Source organism: Mobula birostris, chromosome 23, assembly GCF_030028105.1.
Source record: "Mobula birostris isolate sMobBir1 chromosome 23, sMobBir1.hap1, whole genome shotgun sequence".
Lineage (NCBI taxonomy): Eukaryota > Metazoa > Chordata > Chondrichthyes > Myliobatiformes > Myliobatidae > Mobula > Mobula birostris.
Genome location: NC_092392.1, coordinates 15541442 through 15564742, shown reverse-complemented (window position 1 = coordinate 15564742; position 23301 = coordinate 15541442). Strand labels below are relative to the sequence as shown.

Sequence of the window (23301 nt, the reverse complement as noted above, 5' to 3'; positions counted from 1 at the left end):
GGCTCAGTTCTTTCCTCCGTTCCCAACCAGCTTCACCACGTCCTCCCCAAATTCACAGCAGCGCTGAGCCGCGAGTCCAAGAATCATTCAGCACCCGTGATCCGGCTCTTACGAGCCGATTTTAAATTATGCGCGTCTAATGTTAACATTTTGGGCACAGGGATGGAAGCCGCGTTCCTGTCGGGACAGTCTCTCCATCCCATGCAGCTTCATAGCAGTAGCTGCGCGCTCCGGTTAGGACTCTCTATGTCCATGTATGCGCGCTCCGGTCAGGACTCTCTATGTCCTTCTGTGCGCGCTCCGGTTGGGACTCTATGCCCACGTGTGCGCGCTCCGGTTGGGACTCTATGCCATTGCGTGCGCGCTCCGGCCGGGACTCTCTCTGACCGTGCGCGCTCCGGTCGGGACTCTCGCTGACCGTGCGCGCTCCGGCCGGGACTCTCTCTGACCGTGCGCGCTCCGGCCGGGACTCTCGCTGACCGTGCGCGCTCCGGCCGGGACTCTCTCTGACCGTGCGCGCTCCGGTCGCAACTTGGACAGTGTGTACAGTGTGCAGTGTCTGGTTCGGAGACTGTTAACCCGGCTCCTGGTGTTCGCGGGGGGAGCAGCTGCTACTCTCGTTGTGTTCGTTGCGGCCTCTTTTGGAGGTTCAGGTACATCATCGAATTGGCTCACAGGAAAGCCTGGGTTGATTTGAAGCATCTACCTTTTTTTATGGAGTTGGGAGAAGCGTTTGACAATGTTGGAGTTGAAGTCTGTTTTTGACATTCAGAGTGAAGTTGTATCTTGGCTGTTGAAGAACGAGCTGGTTCCTCTTAATGACAATGGTAAGCGGCTGCAGTTCCGCTTTTTGAGTCGGTAGTGTAATGTACTGATTTTTAAACTTTGCAACTTACCAACTTTAACAAATACGAAACTTATGAAACTCAAATCTAATCGACAAGTTAAAAATGTTCAACTTTTGCAACGTGTTAAGGGTGATCTGTTGGTCAAATTTGTCAAATGGACTCAAATTAATCGTGTAGATCTGCGAAAAGCAACACCCTAAGTGAGAACGGTGCGCCGTTGAGTATTTTGGTTAAGCTGCGCATGACTTGCGCGAGATAACATATAACCGCTATAACATGCTTCTTAAAGGCTGTATTCTGTTTTAGGTGAATCTACGAGCCCTTCAAGAACCGATTTGCAGATTGTGAATGTTGAAAAGAACGGCAGTGTCCTGTTCACTTGGAAGGTGCAAATACTTCTCACTTTGCTTTGTAAACAAAATATTTATCTTTCTCTCCTCGGCTAGATGGGAACAGCGGTTTTGTAAGAACGACTCCCTCAAAATACATACTACTTTGGGAGCTTTCCTGATTATATTTGCGGGGGTGTTCAGACATTATTAGCTAGCCACCTAATGCATAATTACTGATTAATCTGGTGTTCGGAGCAAGTATATAATATTTAGCTGCTGAGGTCATTTCAGGTCATCTGTGGCAAAGTGGACAATATTAGCAATCGGGGTGAAATAGTTCTTTAATATGAAGGATGTGATTATCGATATGCAACTTACTTGATTGGAACAGGAAATCAGCTGTTGATTCACTTTGCATGGATTGCTCTAGTGTTGTTGTCTCAGCATTAGCTTTATCATTCAAAATTCAACTTATTGATTGAGAACGTTGTGACCAGAAAGTTCAGTTGAATGCCACTTCCCATGCTACTTGATTGAAAACTGGCTTTTATCTAGACTGAAGTGTGATAACCATCTGGATAGTTTGCATTAATGTAGAAATAGGAATGGGCACTTGGTTTGATTACTTTTCCACATTGGTCACACACAGGACAATGCCATTCTCTGTGCAGTGCTTCTTACTGAGCATGGTAATTTGGAAGGAATTATTCATGGGAGCAAGTGTGATTGTTTTGGACAGAATTTTTTAAAATTATAATTAGTTTATTATGTCACATGTACTGAGATACAGTGAAAAGCTTGTCTTGCATACCATTTATACAGATCAAATCATCGGGGTACTTTAGGTAGTACAAGGTAAGACAATGACAGTGCAGAATAAAGTGGAACAGCTACAGAAAAAATGCAGTGCAGATCAGCAATAGGGTGCAAGATCATATTGAGGTTATTATGAAGTCAAGTGTCCATCTTATCATACAAGGGAAACATTCAGTAGTCTTATAACAGCTGTCCTTGAGCATATATGTTTTCAGACTATTGTATTGTCTGCCCGAGGTGAAAAGAGAGAGATGTTTGGGGTGAGTGGGGTGTTTGATTATGCTGTCTGATTTGCTGAGATAGCGAGAAGTGCAGGCAGTGTCCACAGAGGAGAAGCTGATTCCCCTGATGTGTCCACAACTCTGCAGTTTCTTGTGGTCACTTCAGAATCAGAATCAAATTTATTATCACCGGCATGTGACGTGAAATTTGTTAATTTAGCAGCAGCAGTTCAATGCAATACATAATACAGAAGAGAAAAATACATAAATAAATATATCACTTACAGCCTACATATATTGAATAGATTTTAAAAAGTCCAGACAACAGAAATACTGTATATTAAAAAAAAGTGAGGTAGTGTCAAGGGGTTTAATGTCCATTTAGGAATCAGATGGCAGAGGGGAAGAAGCTGTTCCTGAATCGCTGAGTGTGTGATAGTAACAGTGAGAAAAGGGCATGCCTTGGGTGCTGGAGGTCCTTAACAATGGGCGCTGCCTTTCTGAGACACCGCTCCCTGAAGATGTCCTGGCTACGTTGTAGGATGGTATGCAAGATGGAGCTGACTAGATTTACAACCCTCTGCAGCTTCTTTCGGTCCTGTGCAGTAGCCCTTCCATACCAGACAGTGATGCAGCCTGTCAGAATGCTCTTCATGGTACATCTATAAAGTTTTTGAGTGTATTTGTTGACATGCCAAATCTCTTCAAACTCCTAATAAAGTATAGCCTCTGTCTTGCCTTCTTTATATCTACATCGATATGTTGGGCCCAGGTTAGATCCTCAGAGATCTTGACACCCAGGAACTTGAAGCTGCTCACTCTCTCCACTTCTGATTTCTCTATGAGGATTGGTATGTGTCCCTTCATCTTACCCTTCCTGAAGTCCACAATGAGCTCTTTCATCTTACTGACGTTGAGTGCCAGGTTGTTGCTGAGGTACCACTCCACTAGTTGGCATATCTCACTCCTGTACGCCCTCTCATCACCACCTGAGATTCTACCAACACTGGTTGTATCATCAGAAAATTTATCGATGGTATTTGACCTATGCCTAGCCACACAGTCATGTGTATATAGAGAATAGAGCAGTGGGCTAAGCACACACTCCTCAGGTATGCTGGTGTTGAACATCAGCGAGGAGGATATGTTATCACCAATCTGCACAGATTGTGGTCTTCCGGTTAGGAAGTTGAGGATCCAATTGTAGAGGGAGGCACAGAGGCCCAGGTTCTGCAACTTCTCAATCAGGATTGTGGGAATGTTGGTATTAAATGCTGAGCTATAGTCGATAACCAGCATTCTGACATGGGTGTTTGTGTTGTCCAGGTGGTCTAAAGCCGTGTTGAGAGCCATTGAGATTGTGTCTGCTGTTGACCTATTGTGGTGATAAACAAATTGCAATGGGTCGAGGTCCTTGCTGAGGCAGGAGTTCAGTCTAGTCATGACCAACCTCTCAAAGCATTTCATCACTGTCGATGTGAGTGCTACCAGGCGATAGTCATTAAGGCAGCCCACATTATTCTTCTTAGACACTGGTATAATTGTTGCCTTTTTGAAGCAAGTGGGAACTTCTGCCCATAGCAGTGGGAGATTGAAAATGTCCTTGAATACTCCTGCTAGCTGGTTGGCACAGGTTTTCAGAGCCTTACCAGGTACTCCATCGGGGCCTTCCGCCTTGTGAGCGTTCACTTTCTTGAGGAGCAATTGCCATTCGGAGCCGTGATGTATCTGGACAGGATGCTTTCTGTGGTGTATCAGTAAAAACTGGACAGGGACAAAGTAGGTGTGCCAAGTTCCTCCAAGTGCCTCCGGAGGAAGTGGAGGCATTGGTAAGCTCTCTTGGCCATGGCATTGTCATGGTAGGACCAGAGTAGGCTCTCGATGATGTTCACTCCTTGGAACCTGACACCCTCATTTCTTTCAATTCAACACTGGTGATGTAGACAGGAGCATGTGCACTGCCCTTTTCTGAAGACAATGACCAACTCTTTTGTTTTGCTATCATTGAGGGACAGATTGTTGTCATCACGCCACTTTACCAAGCTCTCTTTTTCCTTGCTGTACTTTGATTCATCATTATTTGAGATGTGGCCCAGTATGATCGTGTCATCTACAACCAAGTAGATGGAATTAGAGCAGAGTCTGAGTGTATGGGGGGGTAGAGTGGGAGGGGGGCTGAGAACGCAGCCTTGTAGGGCGTCAGTGCTGAGGATGATCATGGCAGAGGTTTTGCTGCCTACCCTTACTGACCTGTTCCTCAGGAAGCCGAGGTTCCAGTTTCTGAGGGAGGTGTGGAATTTGGTGACGGGTTTGCTTGGAATTTTAGTACCGATGGCGGAGCTGTGGTTAATCAGCAGCAGTCACAGACACAGATTTCCAGCATCTGCAGATTTTCTTGTGTTAGTAGTCTATTGTAGGTATCTTTACTGTCCAGATGCTCCAGAGAAGAGTGAGTGTGCGGCGAGGGAGGTGATGTCTGCTGTAGATTTATTTCAGTGGGAGTTGAATTTTGGTGAGTCAGATTGTCTCGGAGGCTGGCATTGATATGTACCAAGACCAGCTTCTCGAAGTACTGCATAATGGTGCATGTTAGAGCAACTGGGAGGTAGCCATTAAGACATGTTACCTTGTTTTGCTTAAGTACTGGGATGATGGTGGTTTTCTTACAGTAGGTGAGAACCACAGATTGAAGAAGGGGGAGATTAAAAATGTATGCAAATACCCCTGCCAAGTGATCTGTACAGGTCTAAGGACACAACAGGGGTACCATCTGGGCCACATGCCTTTCCACAGGTTCAGTCTTTTTATGTAGGCAACATTTACTATGGGTTCCAGTGCATCGAAAGCTGTTGGGGTAGATGGTGACATACAATCCCCTTCTATTGAAACTGTGCCAAGGCCACTGGGGTGAGATGTTCTATTTTTGGTGCTTCTGCGCAACTTTGTTTTGCAACCTGAAAGCCCTGTCACAACTGATGGCTGATCTAAGACATGATTTTGGATTAATATTGCCTTTTTGCATCTCTGATAATTACAGATTTGCTTGATCTCAGTCCTTCCATGGGAATTTCTTTGCAATGCAACTGAACAATGTAAAAGGGTATAGAATGGATTCTGGTTGATTGGGACACATTGTGATCAGTATATTTTGGCCCCAGTAAGCAGCTGCCCCAATTAGCCAAAATTTGGTGGAAATAGCTAAACATTAGCTAAGGCAGCGTGTTGTGTCTTTGAGCAAGGCACTTAACCACACACTGCTCCTGTGCACACAGCTGAAGATGGGTACTGGCAAAATGCTGGGGGTTAACCTTGCGATAGACTGGCGTCCTATCCGGGGGTGGGGTGGGGGTGAGAGTCTCGTACTCTCAGTCGCTTCACGCCACAGAAACCGGCATAAGCCTGATGGGCCACAAGGCTCGGGACGGACTTTAATACTTTAATCATGTATACTACCCAGTACTATAAAACTATATATTAGATCTTAATAAGGAGAAATTTATCCGGTGTGTTCTTCTGATTGACTGTAAATGAACAAGATCAGCACAGACACCTGGTGTAGATAATGGACTGCCTTCAGACGATGCTTCTGATGACTGCATCCTCCAAATTTTCATTTCCATCGTAACATTCAAGATGATTGTCGATTACTTCAAATTCACTGTAGTTGAGGTAAACTTGATGTAGTCAAATTGTTTCATTTTCATTCCTGGCTGTTTCTGGCATCTCCAAGCCTGAATGCTAGAAGCCAGACTAAGTAAAACAGTTCTGAGTTATCTACTGGTTATTTCTCACCAACTATCAGTGACAAAAATCACTGCTTTTTGAACACAAACAAATGCAACTGATGCTATTTACAAACTGTTCACTCAAAGTATGGTGTTGTATTTAAGTGCACGCGACTGAAGCTAGTTAGAAACTGCTCAGCAACAGTCCTGCCCCAAATAAACGGCATAGTGTCCCAAATAAATGAAGGGAATCCCAGCAATTTTCTCAACTTTTGTTCTTTAAGAGTTGTCCCAAATAAGTGGCTGCCCTGATTAATTGATGGCCCAATTAACTGGAATTCACAAAATACAGCTGGGAATTTTGTCTGAAAAATTATTTATTACAAATACAAGTGGCTTAGTGGCCACTTTAGCTCGTTAATACAAATATCTAATCAGCCAGTCATCTGGCAGCAATGAACAGTTATGCAATGCAATGCATATAAGCATGTAGATATTGTCTAGAGGTTCAGTTGTTCAGACCAAACATCAGGATGGGGAAGAAATGTGATCTAAGTGACTTGGACTGTGGAATAATTGTTGTTGCCATAAGGGGTGGTTTAAGTATCCCAGAAACTGCTGATTTCCTGGGATTTTCATGCACAAGTCTCTAGAGTTTATAGAGAATAGTGTGAAAATTGGAAAAACATACAGTGCTTGGCAGTTTTGTGAGCAAAATTGCCTTGTTATTAAGAGAGGTCAGTGGAAAATAGTCAGACTGGATCAAGCTGGCAGGAAGGCGACAGTATCACAAATAAGCATGTGTTAGAACAGTGGTGTGCAGAAGAGCATCTCTAAATGCACAACGCATCAAACCTTGAAATCGATGGGCTACAGCATCACAAGACCACAAGCATACACTCAGTGGCCACTTTATTAGGTTCAGTAAACTCCAGCAGTTATTTTTATGCATCATTATCATTCATTCCTTTCATCACCATATCATGCCTAATTTCCTTGACCCATCAGAGTACCAAACCATCGCCAAGTCCTGGGGTCTTCCTGCATCAACCAGAGGGTTTCTCCAGGATACTGAGAGGACATTGCACCTTTCAAAGACTTGGGATCAAAATTACATTTTGTGGAAGTGGGCAAAACAGCAGCCAGGGATATGGAGTGAGTGTGTGTGTGGGGTGGGGGAGGTGGTGTGGGTTGAATGCAGGTGGATTTGGAATAATGAATTTAAGTACTTGAGCAATAGAGGTCTGATGCTTGAATCATCGATCTCTCTGACTTCAGCACACACACAGAATCGAATATTTTGCACCCCATTGCCTAACCTCAATCATTACCTCTTCAGGGGTCCCAACACCACAGAAAGGATGTAGTGATTTACCCCTGGGGCCCTTGATGGAGGCATTAATTTCCTCCTCCCTACACATGTCATTTAACTGATCATCAGTCTCAGACCCTGATCCTTGTTAAAGATGTCCACCCCACTCAGGTCCTCGGGAGGTGTTCCCTCCTCCTTATCCACTAGTTTCTGGTGCTCCCTCTTCTTTGATACCTTCTGTTTATTTGATCTTCCATTGCCCTTTCAGTAGCTCTCAAAACCTTGGATGCTACAAAGAGGCCTAGGGTGATTTGGAAGGTGAGTTCTGTGATGATGTGGGTGAGTTGGGAGTATTGTGTTCAGTTTTGGTCACTTCATTATAGGAAGGATGTGGAAGCTTTAGAGAGGGTGCAGAGAGTATTTACCAGTATACTGCCTGGATCAGAGAGCGTGACTTATGAGGAAATATTAAATGAGATAGGGCTTTTCTCTCCGGAATGGAGGATGTGAGGTGCCTTGATTAAGGTGTATGAGGTGATAAGATGCAAAGACAGAGTGGCCAGCTAGTGCCTTTTTTCCAGGTCAGCAATGGTTAACGCGAGAGGACATAATTTTAAGATGATTGGAGGACTGGGGCCAGATATCAGAGCTAAACCTTTTCCACGGAGACTGGTAATTGCATGGGACAAGCTTCCAAAGGTGCTGGTAGAAGCAGACATCTTCGGGGCATTTAAGAGACTCGGGCACATAGATGAAAGAAAAATAGAGTACTATAGCAACACCCACACGCGCAAAATACTGGAGGAACTCAGCAGGTCAGGCAGCGTCTATGGAAATGAATAAACCGCTGACGTTTCGGGCCGAGACCCTTTTTCGGGACTGAAAGGGAAGGGGGGAAGGTGCCAGAATAAAAAGGGGGGGGTGGGGGAGGGTAAGGAGAACACCTAGAACAGGTGGATTGGAAAGATAAAAAGCTGGAGAAGAAGGAATCTGATAGGAGAGGAGAGTGAGCCACAGGAGAAAGGGAAGGAGGTGGTGACCCAGGAGGAGGTGATAGGCAGGTGAGAAGAGGTAAGAGGCCAGAGTGGAGAATTGAAGAGGAGAGGGGGAGGGAATTTTTTTCTTAACCAGAAAGAGGAGTTGATTTTCATGTCGGTGGGTTGGAGGCTACCTAGACGCAATATAAGGTGTTGCTTCTCCAAACTGAGCGTAGCCTCATCTTGGCATAAGAGGAGGCCATGGACTGACACGTCGGGCTATAGACATAGAGGGCTATGTGGGAGGAAAGTGTTAGATTGATCTTGGAGTAGGCTAAAAGATCAGCACAACATAATGGGTTGAAGTGCCTGTACTTTGTTATATTGATCTTGGAGTAGGTTAGAAGATCAGCAAACACCATGGGTTGAAGTGCTGTAATGTTCTACGTTCTACAATGGGAAAGACATGGGTGATGGAGAGATTTGCGAAGGTGGCTGTGGGAGTTATGAATGGTAGTGCAGGGCTAAATTGCTCGATGTCTTGAGTCTGCAGCTATATTGTGATGTGAAATAAGTAACCAGTTATATCTCTTACATCCCCCTTAACATTAGTGATAACGATTTATGACAATGGTTACGATTTTATTAGTGAAAATATGCCTGGATGTTTTATGGTGTAATAGCAATTGTGAGTTATTATTTATCTGAGCATTTGATCTCTTGCATCTTCTTGTTGCATAATACACACTACATTTGTCTATATAATATAGTAATGGTTACACTGATTTTAACATTCAGAGATTTGATTTTATATTTGCTCATTCTAAGATCCATCAAAGCCTAAGTTATGATGAAAGTTGAAAGGTCTTTAAGGAAACAGTGGTGAAGGGAAACGCTGCTTAGTACTGTGGAGATTTTGAAATTGTTTTTTGTATTCAAGGGTAAGAAGGGAACCACATGTATTGGCTTGCATGATCTTCACCAAAAACAGAACAAGGTAAACAATATTTATATGGATATGGAAAATATGTAGAAGCTTTGCTGAGATTTTATTTCTCCATTTTCCTTTGCTATTCATTTTGATGGGATCTGGCAAGTGTGAATTAGGGCAGGCTGTCTTCTGGCAAAGGTGTACTTGGTAAGTAGGAGGCCTTCAAAAGTAAAATTTTGAGAGTGCAGAGCCTGTATGTACCTGTCAGAGTAAAAGGTAAAGATAACGGGTTTAGGGAACCTTGGTTTTCAAGAGCTATTGAGGCCCTCGTTAAGGAGGGATAAAAAGAGGTGCATAGCAGGTATAGGCAGTAGGAACAAGTGAAGTACTTGTGTATAAGAAATGTAAGATAACACTTAGAAATCAGGAGGGCTAAAAGTAGACATGAGGTTGCTCTAGCAGACAAGGTGAAGGAGAATCCTAAGGACTTCTACAGATATGTTAAGAGCAAAAGGATTGCATGGGACAAAATTGGTCTAGTGGAAGATCAGAATGTTAATTTAGCATGGAGCCTAAAGAGATGGGGGAGATCTTAAATGGAGTTTTTTTTTTTTGCATCTGTATTTACTTGGGAGATGGACACAGAGTTTATAGAAGTGAGGTCAGAGACCCTATACAAATTACAGAGGAGGAGGTATTTGCTGTCCTGAGGCAAAACCTTAGGGCCTGACAAGTTGTTCCTTTAGAACCTGTAGGAGGCAAGTGCAGAAGTTGCAGGGGCCAAGCAGGGATATTTAAATCATCTTTAGTGACAGGAGAGGTACCTGAGGATTGGAGAATAGCTAATATTCCACTGTTTAAGAAAGGCTCTAGTATAAACCAGAAAGTTATAGACCGATGAACTGAGATCAGTAGTGGGAAAGTTTTTGAAAGCTGTTCCAAGGGACCAGATATATGAGTATTTGGATAGACAGGGACTGATTAGGGATGGTCAGCATGGTAGATCATGTCTAACCAATCTTATAGATTTTTTCCAATCTTATAAATTTTTTCCAGGGAGTTAACAGGAAAGTTGATGAAGGCAAGGCAGTGGGTGTTGTCTACATGGACCTTAGCAAAACCTTTGACAAGATTCTACTTGGGAGATTGGTCAAGAAGTTTCAGTAGCTTAGCATTAAGGATGAGGTAGTAAATTGGTTTAGACATCGACTCTGCTGGAGAAGCCAAAGAGTGGTAATAGATGATTGCCTCTCTGACTGGAAGCCTTCAACAAGTAGAGTGCCACAGGGATCGATTGGTTTGTCATCTCTATCAATGATCTGGATGATAATGTGGTGAACTGGATCAGCAAATTTGCAGTTGACACCAAGATTGGGGGTGTAGTGGACAGCGAGGAAGACTATCAAAGCTTGCAGCTGGAAATGGGCCAGCTGGAAAAATGGGCTGAAAAATGGCATGTGGAATTTAATGCAGACAAGTGTGAGGTGTTACATTTTGGGAAGACCAACTGGGTAAGTCTTGTAGGGTGAGTGGTAGGGCACTGGAGAGTGTGATAGGACAAAGGTATCTGGGAATACAGGTCATAATTCATTGAATGTGGTGCCACAGGTAGATAAGGTGGTAAAGAAAGCTTCTGGCACGTTGGCCTTCATAGATCAAAGTACTGAGTATAGGAAATGGGATGATGTGTTAAAGTTCTATAAGACATTGGTGAGGCCTAATTTAGAGTACTGTATGCAGTTTTGGTCACCTACATACAGGAAAGATGTAAATAAGATTGAAAGAGTACAGAGAAAATTTGCAAGGATGATGCCAGAACTGGAGGATCTGACTTATAATGAAAGATTGAATTGGTTAGAACTTGATTCCCTAGAATGTTGAAGATTGAGGGGAGATTTGATAGAGGTATACAAAATTGTGAGGGGTATAGACAGGAGGTAAATGCAAGCAGTCTTTTTCCACTGAGATAGGGTGGGACTGCAACTAGAGGTCATGAGTTAAGGGTGAAAGGTGAAATGTTTAAGGGGAACATGAGGGGAAATTTCTTCACTCAGAAGGTGGTCAGTGTGGAATGAACTGTTAGTGCAAGTGGTGGATGCAATTTTAATTTCACTGTTTAATATTGCCAAGGACACGGCCTGGAAGACTAGTGCGCCTTCAGGGTGCCAGACTTTTGTGGCTCTGGAGACGGGCTGATTCAAGGCCGGTGCTGCCACCTGATGTGTCGTGGGAATACATGGAAGATTGAAAGCAGCAAGCTGGCTGTGTGCCCAGAGACCTGAGTTCTTTGGGCACAGAGTTCGGAAGAAGTGATGCAACAGACTTTTAACACCATGAATCAGCGAGTTGTTTTGTTATGTTTCCCCTCTTGCTGTGAAACAGGGATACCTCTTTTTTCCTTATTAGGGAGAGAGAGCCTGTGGTATGTCGAATACCGGGTGAATGAATAGTCTTTGGGGTACTGCAAGTCTTTGTCTTTACCGATGCTTTGCTGCATGCTTCAGTGCTCGGTGGGGGGGGGTGGGGTACTGATGCTTTTTTGCTGGTGGGGGAAGGGAGTCATTGTTTTGCTGCAGCTTTTGTATGGGAAGGGGAGTTGGGGGGGCTTTGGGGTTCTGACATTTAACTGCCACTCATTCTTTGGGGCACTCCTCTGTTTTCGTGGACGTTTGCAAAGAAAAAGAATTTCAGGATGTATATTGTATACATTTCTCTGACATTAAATGTAATTATTAAGAGAAGTTTGGATAGGTATATGGACAGGAGGGGTATGGAGGACTATCGTCCGGGTTCAGGTCGATGGGACTAGGTAGTTTAGTATGGACTAGATGGGCTGAAGGGCCCATTTCAGTGCTTTAGTTTTCTATGACTCTGACTTTATATTCCAGCTGCTGTATACTTTTCATAAAGAAGTGTTTCCGATCAGTTGCTCTGTCAACATGGAAAAAACTTTGCTGGGTGAGTGAGATTAGTTTCTACTTTTGATGAGTGTAAATGTTACACTAATTTTGATGTTACACATCAACCGGCACCTCACTTAGACCTTGGGACTGTTCCCAGGTGCGAATGCAATATTGAATCAATGTTAAAAGCACAGCATGCTATAGAGAGAGGTGCATTCCTCCTGGCCTGCTGTGCTGTGATTGTGGCCTGCATTCCTGCCTTTCCTGCTGCCGTGCCAGGAAACTGATTGGGAGCTCAGCCCCCGCCCCCCACTGGCACGTGCGCAACAATGCAATTGTGATCTCTGCGTGGTTGGGTGTGGAGTGTGTCACTGTCGCAGTTTGCGGTGGCCGGCTGGCTTTGGATAGGCTGAGGTGATTGTAGTGGTCACACAACACTGTGATGCAGAGCTTCCATGCACCCTGGCAGATGTGGCAGGTAAGGGCTATTGCACAGGACATCTTGATTCTACCTCATCTCTTTGGGCTTGATGCAGTGGAAGCTGCTGTCTTCCCCTCTCTGAATGTCTGCACAGATCTTCCCCAGCGGTAGGTACCTCAATGGCACCAAGCTTAAAGGGCACTGCACCACTGACCCTTGAGCCTCAGCACTGAGCGATTGCTACCCAATACCTTTCCTAAGAGACAGTTCCTGCATTGTGCCATGAAATCACTTTATTGCTGTATGAGATCCATCTCCTTGGCACAATAGCTCATTACCTGAGAGTATGTCTTTTCTGAAGTACAATGGTGTACATTTGTGTGAATTGTTGGTCTCCGGAGCCAAGTCCACCATAATGAATCAAAAGTCTGGAGGAGCGGTAAGTGTTTCTGTGCAGACTGCAACTTGTATCAAAATTCTTAATGTATATTTAAACATTGCTGTATCATTTAAGTGAATATGATTTTTCTGTGAAATTCTTGTTTTATTTTAGCTGTAAGTTTCCTACAGTTTGCTGGAAGAAGTTTGCCATTAGAAACATTCAGAGCAGGTATTATTAGTAACATTTTAAATCAAATCTTCAATTGAATTGTTTTTGAAATGGTTAATTTATTCAGTCTTAAGAATCATTTTTGAGGGATGCAGATTCAAGGATTTAATTATCCGTCTATTTCCATTGTCTAATATGCATAGAATTAAATTTTGATATTTAGCTGTGGATTCAGATAAACATATTACATTTCTGCCCTGTGACATTTGCCCAATGTCTTGAGACTTTTGAAGTAATTGCTTTGCATTCTTGATGAATGCTGGTGAAATGCTTCAGCCCAGAATGATAATTGGTCGGCCATTGGGCATTTAGACCGTCGCTCGGAGGTGTTACCAATAGATTGTGTAAATGGCAAATTCATCAATATCATAACATGCTACACACTCATGCCCCATTTACGGAATAAAAATCACACGTTGGGTTGGAAAGACTTGAGTATCTTAAAATTGTCATGTGTCCTGATTATTAAGGAAAAAGGCAGAAAGGCACTGACACCCAGATGTTAGCTGTGTCAGGTGGGTCTGAAACCATTGCTTTGGAACTGTGTGACAGATCCCTGTGGGTAACCATGCATGATGATTTCTGTGGAGATGGGTAGATTAGAGGATAAGAAGAGAAGAGACAGAGTTGTTGCTTCTGCTAATGATAGTACAGAAGTTCATTGACCTGAGCCGATGGTTCTGCCAGCGGAGGTGGTAAAGTAGATAGGTTAGGGGCATTTCAGTCATTCTTAGATAGGCACATGGGTGATAGAAAATGGAGGACTATGCAGGAGGGAAGGGTTAGGTTGATCTTAGAGAAGGGTAAAAGGTTGTCACAATATCATGGGCCAAATGACCTGTACTGTGCTATAGTGTTCTAGGTTCCGTAATTCCGAAGTCTTTATCCTGAATACCCTGAGCCCTTATTTTGTTGAGTAACATTTTTATGTATAAGGCACCTCATTGATTACCATCTATTTTTCATCCATCTTGGCAGCTACATCCTCAAAGGACACTTTCCACATCAATAGATGTTCACTTCAATAAAACCACTTTGACTTCATCCAAGCATTCCTGTAGCTTTCTTGCTATCCTTTTACAACTACTGTTATTCTATTGGACATTTAGTTCCCTGCTTTTTTCATTCTGTTGTATTAACTTTGTAATCAACCCATATTCCAGTCCCTAGGGTGACTCCAGAATCAAATGGAGAGACAGGTTTTGAGTTCATAGTGCTGGGTCTGGTGCAGAAAAAAATGTTGTGCATCTTTTGTAGGATGATTAAACTTGTAGTTCTGAAGCTTCTGAGAAAGTTGAGAAAGGTTTATTGCTTTCTTGAAAATGTGAATTCATTATTTCGTACTTCATGAAATATGTTCTGTTTTAAGTGAATTATATAATTAGTTGTGGTATAACAAAAATACTATTAGTGGAAAATTATAATTCCTCCTCATCAAAATGTGTCATTTTGTGTTTTTGCACATTTTCTAATTTTTCATTGCAGTCTCCAGATGTTTGACTTTGTTGATTGAAATTCATCCAGTCAATAATACAAAAGTCTTAAAAGCTGTCGATTCGAATGTCAAAGTTCAGGTATTTATCATTAACTACTATCTTGGTTTTGATTTTATTATGTAGAAAATTTGAGCAGCTTTGCTGCCGTTCTGCTGTGAGGCTCGGAAGATACATCTTCAATCCTTGTCCATGCTTTTCAGTTCATTAGCCAGATTAAGGCTGAAAAGCAGAGATAAGATGCTCTGTACAAACTATTGTGAAGGGTCAAAGTGGGGTACTGGACTTGTTGCTGAACACATCGGCAACCGCCTGTGAGCAGAACTTTCAAGTGACTTAGCCTGGAAAGTTTTTACAATGTAAGATGAGGATGAGGGACTAACTTGAAAAATTGAGTGTGAGTGCAGCATGCAGTGAGAGTTGCTGTAGAACAAAGGCGATGTAGACAATTGCTTGTGCTGGCTTTTTGAATGAGATCTCCAGCACATTCTGTTCTTTGGCTGTCTTCCTATAGCCCGACTTTTCATTTTGCCCTTCACAAACTTGTCCTGTGCTGTTTCATTTTGAAAGCCTTGTTTGAATCTTTTTCTACCATTCTTACGGGCACTGAAGATCATAAAGGCTTGCTGGTTGGAAAAAGGTCTTCATGTTTTCTTTGGCCCTTTTCCCAACAGATTTTTGAAAATGGAAATGGGTTCTTTTTATTTATGTCCTGATGCTTCATGTTGTTGAATTTAATCAAATCTCTTACAAACTCTCTTTGATCAAAGGAGGGTAGCTCAACTTCCCCAGTATTTTCAATCCCTCATCCCTATAAGCAACCTTCTGTATGGCTTTCGTGACCTATCTAAAGTGTTGTGAAAAGTCATGAGCAAGTGAACTGTTTTACAAGTTAGTGTTAGAGGACTTTGTGATGATGTGTCTCAAAGCCACTATGCCATTGGAAAAAGAAGGGTGAACTTCTCTCCTTTTGATATTCTTTGACTTTATGTAACAACAAATACAGTAGCTTCCCAAAGATTTTCCTGCTTTAAAATGAAGTTCATAGAAGCATTTACATCATTTATCCTGTGTGTTTTTTTAGTAGGGAAATGGTATCTGTGGTTCAGAGATCTTGTGTATGATATGTACCAAGTTAATATTACTTTCAGTTTTGAATTTCAAATTCAGAAGTTAAATTTTTATGATATTTGTATGACTCAGAGTGAATAGTATGTAAAATTATTTTTAGTAATGTTTACTTGATGTACTTTGGATGATCTGCTTTTGTGTTCAGAGGCTTAACATTGGAAAACCTCTCCTTTTATGTCCTTAAAATTGTGTTTGAAAACAATTATTTTAGTCATTTTGCCAATAAATACCATTATAAGCTATATTCACAAAGTTCACAGTAAAGAAAGGTTTACCAAATCTCAGTTTGCAACCATGGAGTTATTTTGCAATGCCTAGAATGGATAAACCGCCCATCCGTGAATTTAGTATAAATTTTGACAATTTTATTTATTGTTTTATTGTAGATTTGCAAACGCGTGATTGCATTGCACAGGTAGTATTTGGCAATGATTTACATGGAGTAATATTTAATTTAAAGAAGAATTGTTAAAATGTATGAAAAGTATTAATTTTAATTTGTCATTGAGTCCAGAATGAATTTAGGAAGTAAATTTTGGGCAAAGGACCATAAAATGAATTTAATTTTGTGTTGGAGAGGATGAGACCATATATTATTAAGTAATATTTCCTGTAAAAAGAATGTTTTACTTAATTTTTATTAAAAGTAATATGACTTCACAAATTTCAAGATGTAATTATGGGAAGACTTTATTAGCTGTTAATTTGCATAGTTAAGCTAGAAAGTTTTGTTTGCAAAACTGGGAAGGGAGTTTTTGAGCAAGCTGGAAGAGCATTAAGTTTATTTAGCAGGATTATAAAACACCCTTCTCTTCTGAAATCATGCGGTTTTCCATTACCAAGAGAGACTCTGATTATTTAAAGATGAAGGCTGATATACTTTCAGAAGCTGAAGTGCCAAATCGGCTTCGATGGAGAGAAGAAGCATTAATGGTAAAACGACACAGCTGGGAGTAGCACATAGACAGCCTAGCAGCACCTATTGCGTTGGATAGAGTATAAATCTAACGGGAAATCAAAATGGGGAGATGCTGGAAACACTCAGCAAGCCACATAGTATCTGTGCAAAGCGAAACAGAATTATTGTTTCTAGCTGGAGACTTATTTGTTGGAATAGGAAGGAGAGAAAAATTGCAGGAAGCCACAGAGAGGTTGCAGGCAAATAGATGATAAATAGCAGTGCCTCCTAAATAATTTACAAATTGTCAGCTCACAACTAGTGAGTGCCACTGGGACCGGTGTTGGAGCTCAACAATTTATAATCTATTTGGTGGACCTGGGTGAAGTGATTAGCAGTACTGATCAGGATCAGAATTGGGTGTAATATCACCGGCATGTGTTGTGAAATTTGTAAACTTTACAGCAGCAGTACAATGCAATGCATGGTAAATATAAAGAAAATAACTGAGTTACATTAAGTATATATATGTATGCTAATTGAATAATTAAGTTAAAATAAATAATGCAAAATAACAGAAATAAAAAAAGTAGTGAGGTAGTGTCCATGGGTTCAATGTCCATTTAGGAATCGGGTGGCAGAGAGGAAGAAGCTGTTCATGAATCACTGAGTGTGTGTCTTCAGGCTTCTGTACCTCCTTCCTGATGGGTAACAGTGTGAAGAGGGCATGTCCTGGGTGGTGGGGATCCTTAATGATGGGTGTTACCTTCCTGAGGCACCACTTCTTGACGATGTCTTGGATACTATGGAGGCTAGTACCCTTGATAGAGCGGACTAATTTTACAAGTTTCTAAAAACTTATTTTGATGTTGTGTAGTAGCCCCCTCCCCCGCCCCTCATACCAGACGGTGATGCAGCCAGTCAGAGTGCTGTCCACATTACAGTCGTAGAAGTTTTGAGTGTTTTAGTTGACAAATCAAGTCTTCTGACACTCCTAATGAAATATAGCTGCTGGCTTGCCTTTGTCACCGCACAGCCGGTATGTACAGAGCACGTGAGATCCTTGGTGATGTTTATGCAGAGGAATTTAAAGCTGTTCACCCTCTCAACCCCAGATCCATTGGTGTCAATAGGAGCTAGCCTGTCTCCATTCCTCCTGTAGTCAACAACCAGCTCCTTTGTTTTTGCAACGTTGAGGGAGAGGTTGTTTTCTTGACACCACTGTGTCAGGCTGATGACTTCTTATCTGTAGGCTGACTCATTATTATTTGAGATTAGGCCAATCAGTGTAGTGTTGTCAGCAAATTTAATTAGCAGATTAGAGCTGTTGGTGGCGACACAGTCATACGTATACAGAGGGTAAAGGAGGGGGCTTAGTACCTGAGGGGCACCTGTGTTGAGGGTCAGAGGTGAGGGAGCCCATTCTTACCACCTGCCGGCGATCTGACAGGAAGTCCAGGATCCAGCTACACAAGGCAGGGTGAAGGCCTGGGTCTCTGAGCTTCTTGTCAAGCCTGGAGGGAATTATGGTTTTGAATGCTGAACTGTAGTCCAAGAACAGAATTCTCACATAAGCATTCCTCTTCTCCAGGTGTGTAAGGATGGTGTGTAGAGCTGTCTATGAAGATTGGTTTGTGTTCCCTCGTCTTACCCTTTCTGGAGTCCACAGTCAGCTCTTTGGTCTTAGCGATGCAGAGTGCAAGGCTGTTATTGTGGCACCACTCAACTAACTGGTATATCTCACTCCTGTATGCCCTTTTGTCACCATCTGAAATTCTGCCAACAATGGTTGTATCATCAGCAAATTTGTAGATGGCATTTGAGCTGTGCTTATCCACACAGTCATAGGTGTAGAGAGAGTAGAGCAGTGGGCTAAGCACACAGCCCTGTGGTGCACAAGTGTTGATTGGCAGCAAGGTGGAGATGTTATTACCAATCAGCACAGTTAGGAAGTCGAGGATCCAGTTAAAGAGGGAGCTACAGAGGCCTAGATTCTGTAGCTTTTTGATCAGGACTGTAGGAATGGTGGTGTTAAATGCTGAGTTATAGTCAATAAAAGCATCCGGACATAGGTATTTGCATTGTCCAGGTGATCAAAGGCTGCGTGGAGAGCCATTGAGATCGCATCTGCTGAAGACCTATTGTGGCGAAAGGCAAATTGCAGTGGGTCCAGGTCCTTCCTGGGACACGTGTTGATTCCAGCCATGACCGACCTCTCAAGGCATTTAATCTATTGAAGCCATAACTACTGATGACACAGAAACGCGTGAATTAACAAGTTATGAGGAGATGACAGAGATGGTGTAAAGGATGTAGATAGTTTAAATGAGCGGGAAAGAAGTTATCAGATGAAATGCAATGTAAGATGTGAGGTTAACCTCTTTGGAAGGAAGAATGAGAAAGTAGCTTATTATTTAAGAGGAGTGATACCACAGAATGTCGCGGCAGAAAGAAATTTGGCGTTTCAATTATATGAAGCATGAACCATAAACGTACTGCACATGTACAGCAGCTGATAAGTAAGGCTAATGGAATGTTGGTCTTTATTGCAAGGGTTATAGATTGTAACAGTAATGAGGTTTGATGTGCCTTCTGCTGGGTAATGGACCCTATTTGGATTACAAATTACAGTTTTGTTGTCTACTTTTTAAGGAAGGGTACCTTTGCATTGGAAGTAATGTAGAGAAGATTGATTCATGGGATAAAGGACTTGACATTTATAGAAAGGTTGAGCAGATAATCACAAATATGAGATAAGTCTGCAGATGCTGGAAATCCAGAGCAACACAAACACAAAATACTGGAGGAACTCAGCAGGTCAGGCAGCATCTAAGGAAATGAATAAACAGCTGGTGTACCGGGCCAAGACCCTTCTTCAAGACTGAGCAGATTGTACCTATAGGAGAATGAGATTTGATCTAATTGAAACATGAAATATTCTGTCGGGTATTGATCGGGTGGACGCATTTCCTAGAGGAGTATCTAGAATTGGAGGCGATTTCAGAAAAATCCTGTTTCCCATTCTTTTGAGAATCTTGACAGTTTCTCCTGTGGATGAGGAGTCAGAGAATACGTTCACAATGGAAGTTGATAGCTGTGAGTCAAGGGGTATGGGGAAAAATGCGAATTTGCTGCTGAGGCCGAGGGAGGATTAGCCTTAATCCTTTGGGATGAGCTGTTGACTTCAACCATCTAAGTCTTTTGGTGACAGTGTGCTTCCAGTGGTGGGTACAGCCCAGCCTATCACAGTCAAAGCCCTTCCCACCATAGAGTGCATTTACATGCAGCACTGCCACAAGAAAGCAGCATCCGTCATCCAAGAACCCCCCCCATCCCACCATCCAGGCCATGCCATCTTCTCAGTACTACTGTTGGGCAAAAAGTACAGAAGCCTCAGGTCCCACACCACCAGGTTCAGAAACAACTATTACCCTGCAGCCATCAGGCTCCTGAAAGGTGGGGATAACTTCAATCACCACTATTCTGAATTGATTCTACAACGTCCAGACTCATTTTCAAATACTCTACAACTCATGTTCTCAGTATTATTTGCATAATTTATTGTCTTTTACACATTGGTCGTTTATCAGTCTTGGTCTGCTTATGTACAGTTTTTGATAAGTTCTGTTGTAACATTTTCTGTGAATGCCTGCAAGAAAACAAATCTCAAGTTAGTATATGGTAACATCTACATACCTTAATAATAAATTTGAACTTTGAGGTGGAACCAGGGTAGACTTGGCATTGATGGTGTATTGATAATGTTTCCAAGTTGTAAATAGCATGGAAAATTCCATATTACCTTCTATTTTCAAAACCAGACTGGAAAGATATTTTTAGGAACAGACATAAAAAAATATTTTTTAAAGTTCAGGCTTTGTTGTTTTATTCCATAGACTCTGTTTGTCCTGGGTATGATTTCAGTTGTTCTTGGGTTTCACTTTGACACTCAGGCTTGAGCTTTGGTAGTTTGTCATCATTGGTCTACAATAGATTTTTGTGGTGCTATTATTTGTGCATGAGATTGCAGAGTAAGGAATCTTAGATGACTTGTTACATCTTCATTCCTTTACCTATGCTGTGGCCTGTTTTCCAAAATGTTCCATGGGAATTTTACCTTGCTGTTCTCCATCTGATTTTTTGTGATGAAACTATTATGATTTAAAATGTGATCTGCTTGGTACTGTCTTTGTGCTCGTGCAGTCCTTCTGCAATATCTGATTGGCATCATTGCTCAGATCGAAATAGATATCCACCAGCGAGAGATTGCTGTAGGATCCAGGCCCAAATCTCTATCACTTGCATGACAGAAGATAGTGAATTTTCATCTACAATGCAATGTGCAACCCTAAATGCCAAATTCCGTTTGGAACTGCCTGTATCCAAAGGACATGTCTGTCACCCTTGTGTTACGATATGGTCACATAATATGGATAAAAAACGCTGATACTTGAACTGGACCCGTGCACGTTTAATGTTACAATTGTAATATGGCAGAAAATGCTCGCATTCAGTAATCTGTCAATAATTATATAAATAATGCTTAATCAAACGATATACAAGATTACTCAAATATTACTGAAATATTAAATACATGACACTCCCTCCCTCATCAGTTATAAACTCCAACTCAATATAGAATGCATCTCAAATTGTATACGTATATATACGTAGTATTTAGAAGGCATCCGTTAGCCTTGGGAGACCATGGATCTGCGCCTGGAAAGTCTTCACTCTCCAGGGCGCAGGCCTGGGCAAGGTTGTATGGAAGACCAGCAGTTGCCCATGCTGCAAGTCTCCCCTCTCCACGACACCAATGTTGTCCAAGGGAAGGGCGTTAGGACCCATACAGCTTAGCACCGGTGTTGTCACAGAGCAATGTGTGATTAAGTGCCTTGCTCAAGGACACAACACGTTGCCTCGGCTGGGGTTCGAACTCACAACCTTCAGGTCGCGAGTCCAATGCCTTAACCACTTGGCCACGTGCCCATATGTAGCATACTATGTAATATAATTACAATGTAGACACCCACAGCATAATAAGTTTTAAACTTTTAGAACTTAAGGATTAACCACTGTGGAGGGTTAGTTACTCATGTGGGATAATGTCTTTCCTGACAATTGGGGGAGGTGTTTGAATCACTCTGCTTGGCAGGAGAAAGTTGTGACTGTGAAACGATTTCAGGTTCTAGGGCTGCCTCCATTGTGGTTGTAGAAGATGACTCTGGGACTGCAGGAAATGGTTCTGACAGCTCTGGGTATCTTTCTTCTGCATGTGTTGGCATCCCGAACAGTGCTTGGCAAGCTGTTCGTTCTGCTGATCTATCCTAGGCCACCAGACAAAGCTTCAAGCCAACACTTTCGTTTTGACCGTGCTGAGATGACTCGCATGTAGCTCCTCCAACACTTTAGCTCTCTGTGTGGATGGTACAACAACTCTCAATCCCCACACAAGGCAACCAACATACATCCTGGCACTGGTAAAAATGGGGCAACTGAAATTTCTGCTGCGCACTCCAGCCATTTCGAGTTGCAGTGTAGACCTGAGACACTGTGGGGTCTTTTCTGGTTTCCCTTTCGATCATTTCTGCCATAATGGAGAGACCTTCAATTTGCAGTAAGGAGAATACATCAAAGGGAATGTCCTGTTTTGCAAACTTTTCATATATTTCCTTTCCCAAGGGTAAACCAGATAGTCCTTCAGTATTTCCATGGTTAGTGGTCCTCTTGAATTTGATGTTTTAATTGTGTCCTCCAAGAAACAGAGCCCACCTCTACATCCGTGCTACTGCTGTTAGTGAACGCCCTCTTGTGGATTGACAATGGACTCTAGTGGTAGATGATCAGGAATGAGGATAAACTTTCTCCCATATAAGTACTGGTTGAAACATTTTACATGCCAAACCTGACTCAGGGCGTCTCAGTCAATCTGTGCGTAATATTTCGCTGCAGCAGTAAGGCAACGTGATGCCAAGACTTTCACTTCCATCACTCATAATATGTGACACGACTGCACAAATACCATGAGGTGAGGCATCGCAGGCAAGCTTCACTGGGTGGTGTAGATCATAATGGTGTGAGTGCAATGTCTAATATCACCATTTCCTTTAACTTTTTGAAAGCCACCTGTTGTTATCAGATGTTGATGATGTCAAAGTGCCTGGACAGCCTTTTTAAAACCCTTTGTAAATGCTTATGGTGAGAAACACTTTCGATTCTTCTTTCATCTTCATATGTAAGTAATCCTCAGCTAAGTCAATTTTGCTGAAGAGCTTTCCTCCAGAAAGGTTTGCAAAGATATCCTCTATCCTGGGCAGAGGGTATTGATCTGCTTTCAGTTCTGGGTTGATGGTGGCTGTAAAATCACCACTGATATTGACAGACCCATCCTTCTTAGCTACTGGGACTGGGACTGCCACTCAACCTTGGAAAGAATTCCTTCAGCCTCCATGTGATCTAGCTCACTGGCTACTTTATTACAAATGGTATGTGTCGGTTTCAGTTCAGTATCTTTGAAATGCCATTCATCTCATTTTGTGAAATGACTGAAACTTCCAAGCCAGTGTCCTATTCCACTTTAATCAATTTGCATATCAGTTCTGGTGTCAGCCATGTTGCTTGTCTCTTTAAAAATGCAAACATGAGGAAATCTGCAGATGCTGGAAATTCAAGCAACACACACA

At 42.3% G+C, this 23301-nt stretch overlaps 1 protein-coding gene across 1 annotated transcript in view; it reads left to right on the top strand.

Annotated features, from left to right (window-relative positions):
* Positions 1-523: 523 nt before the first annotated feature.
* Positions 524-23301, top strand: part of gsap (gamma-secretase activating protein) — a 91196-nt gene continuing 68418 nt past the window's right edge. The window contains exons 1-6 of the mRNA XM_072241622.1: positions 524-827; positions 1155-1234; positions 9172-9228; positions 12051-12120; positions 13040-13096; positions 14582-14670. Coding sequence (XP_072097723.1) covers positions 740-827; positions 1155-1234; positions 9172-9228; positions 12051-12120; positions 13040-13096; positions 14582-14670 — 441 coding nt within the window. The 5' untranslated portion in view covers positions 524-739. The remainder of the gene's footprint in view (positions 828-1154; positions 1235-9171; positions 9229-12050; positions 12121-13039; positions 13097-14581; positions 14671-23301) is intronic.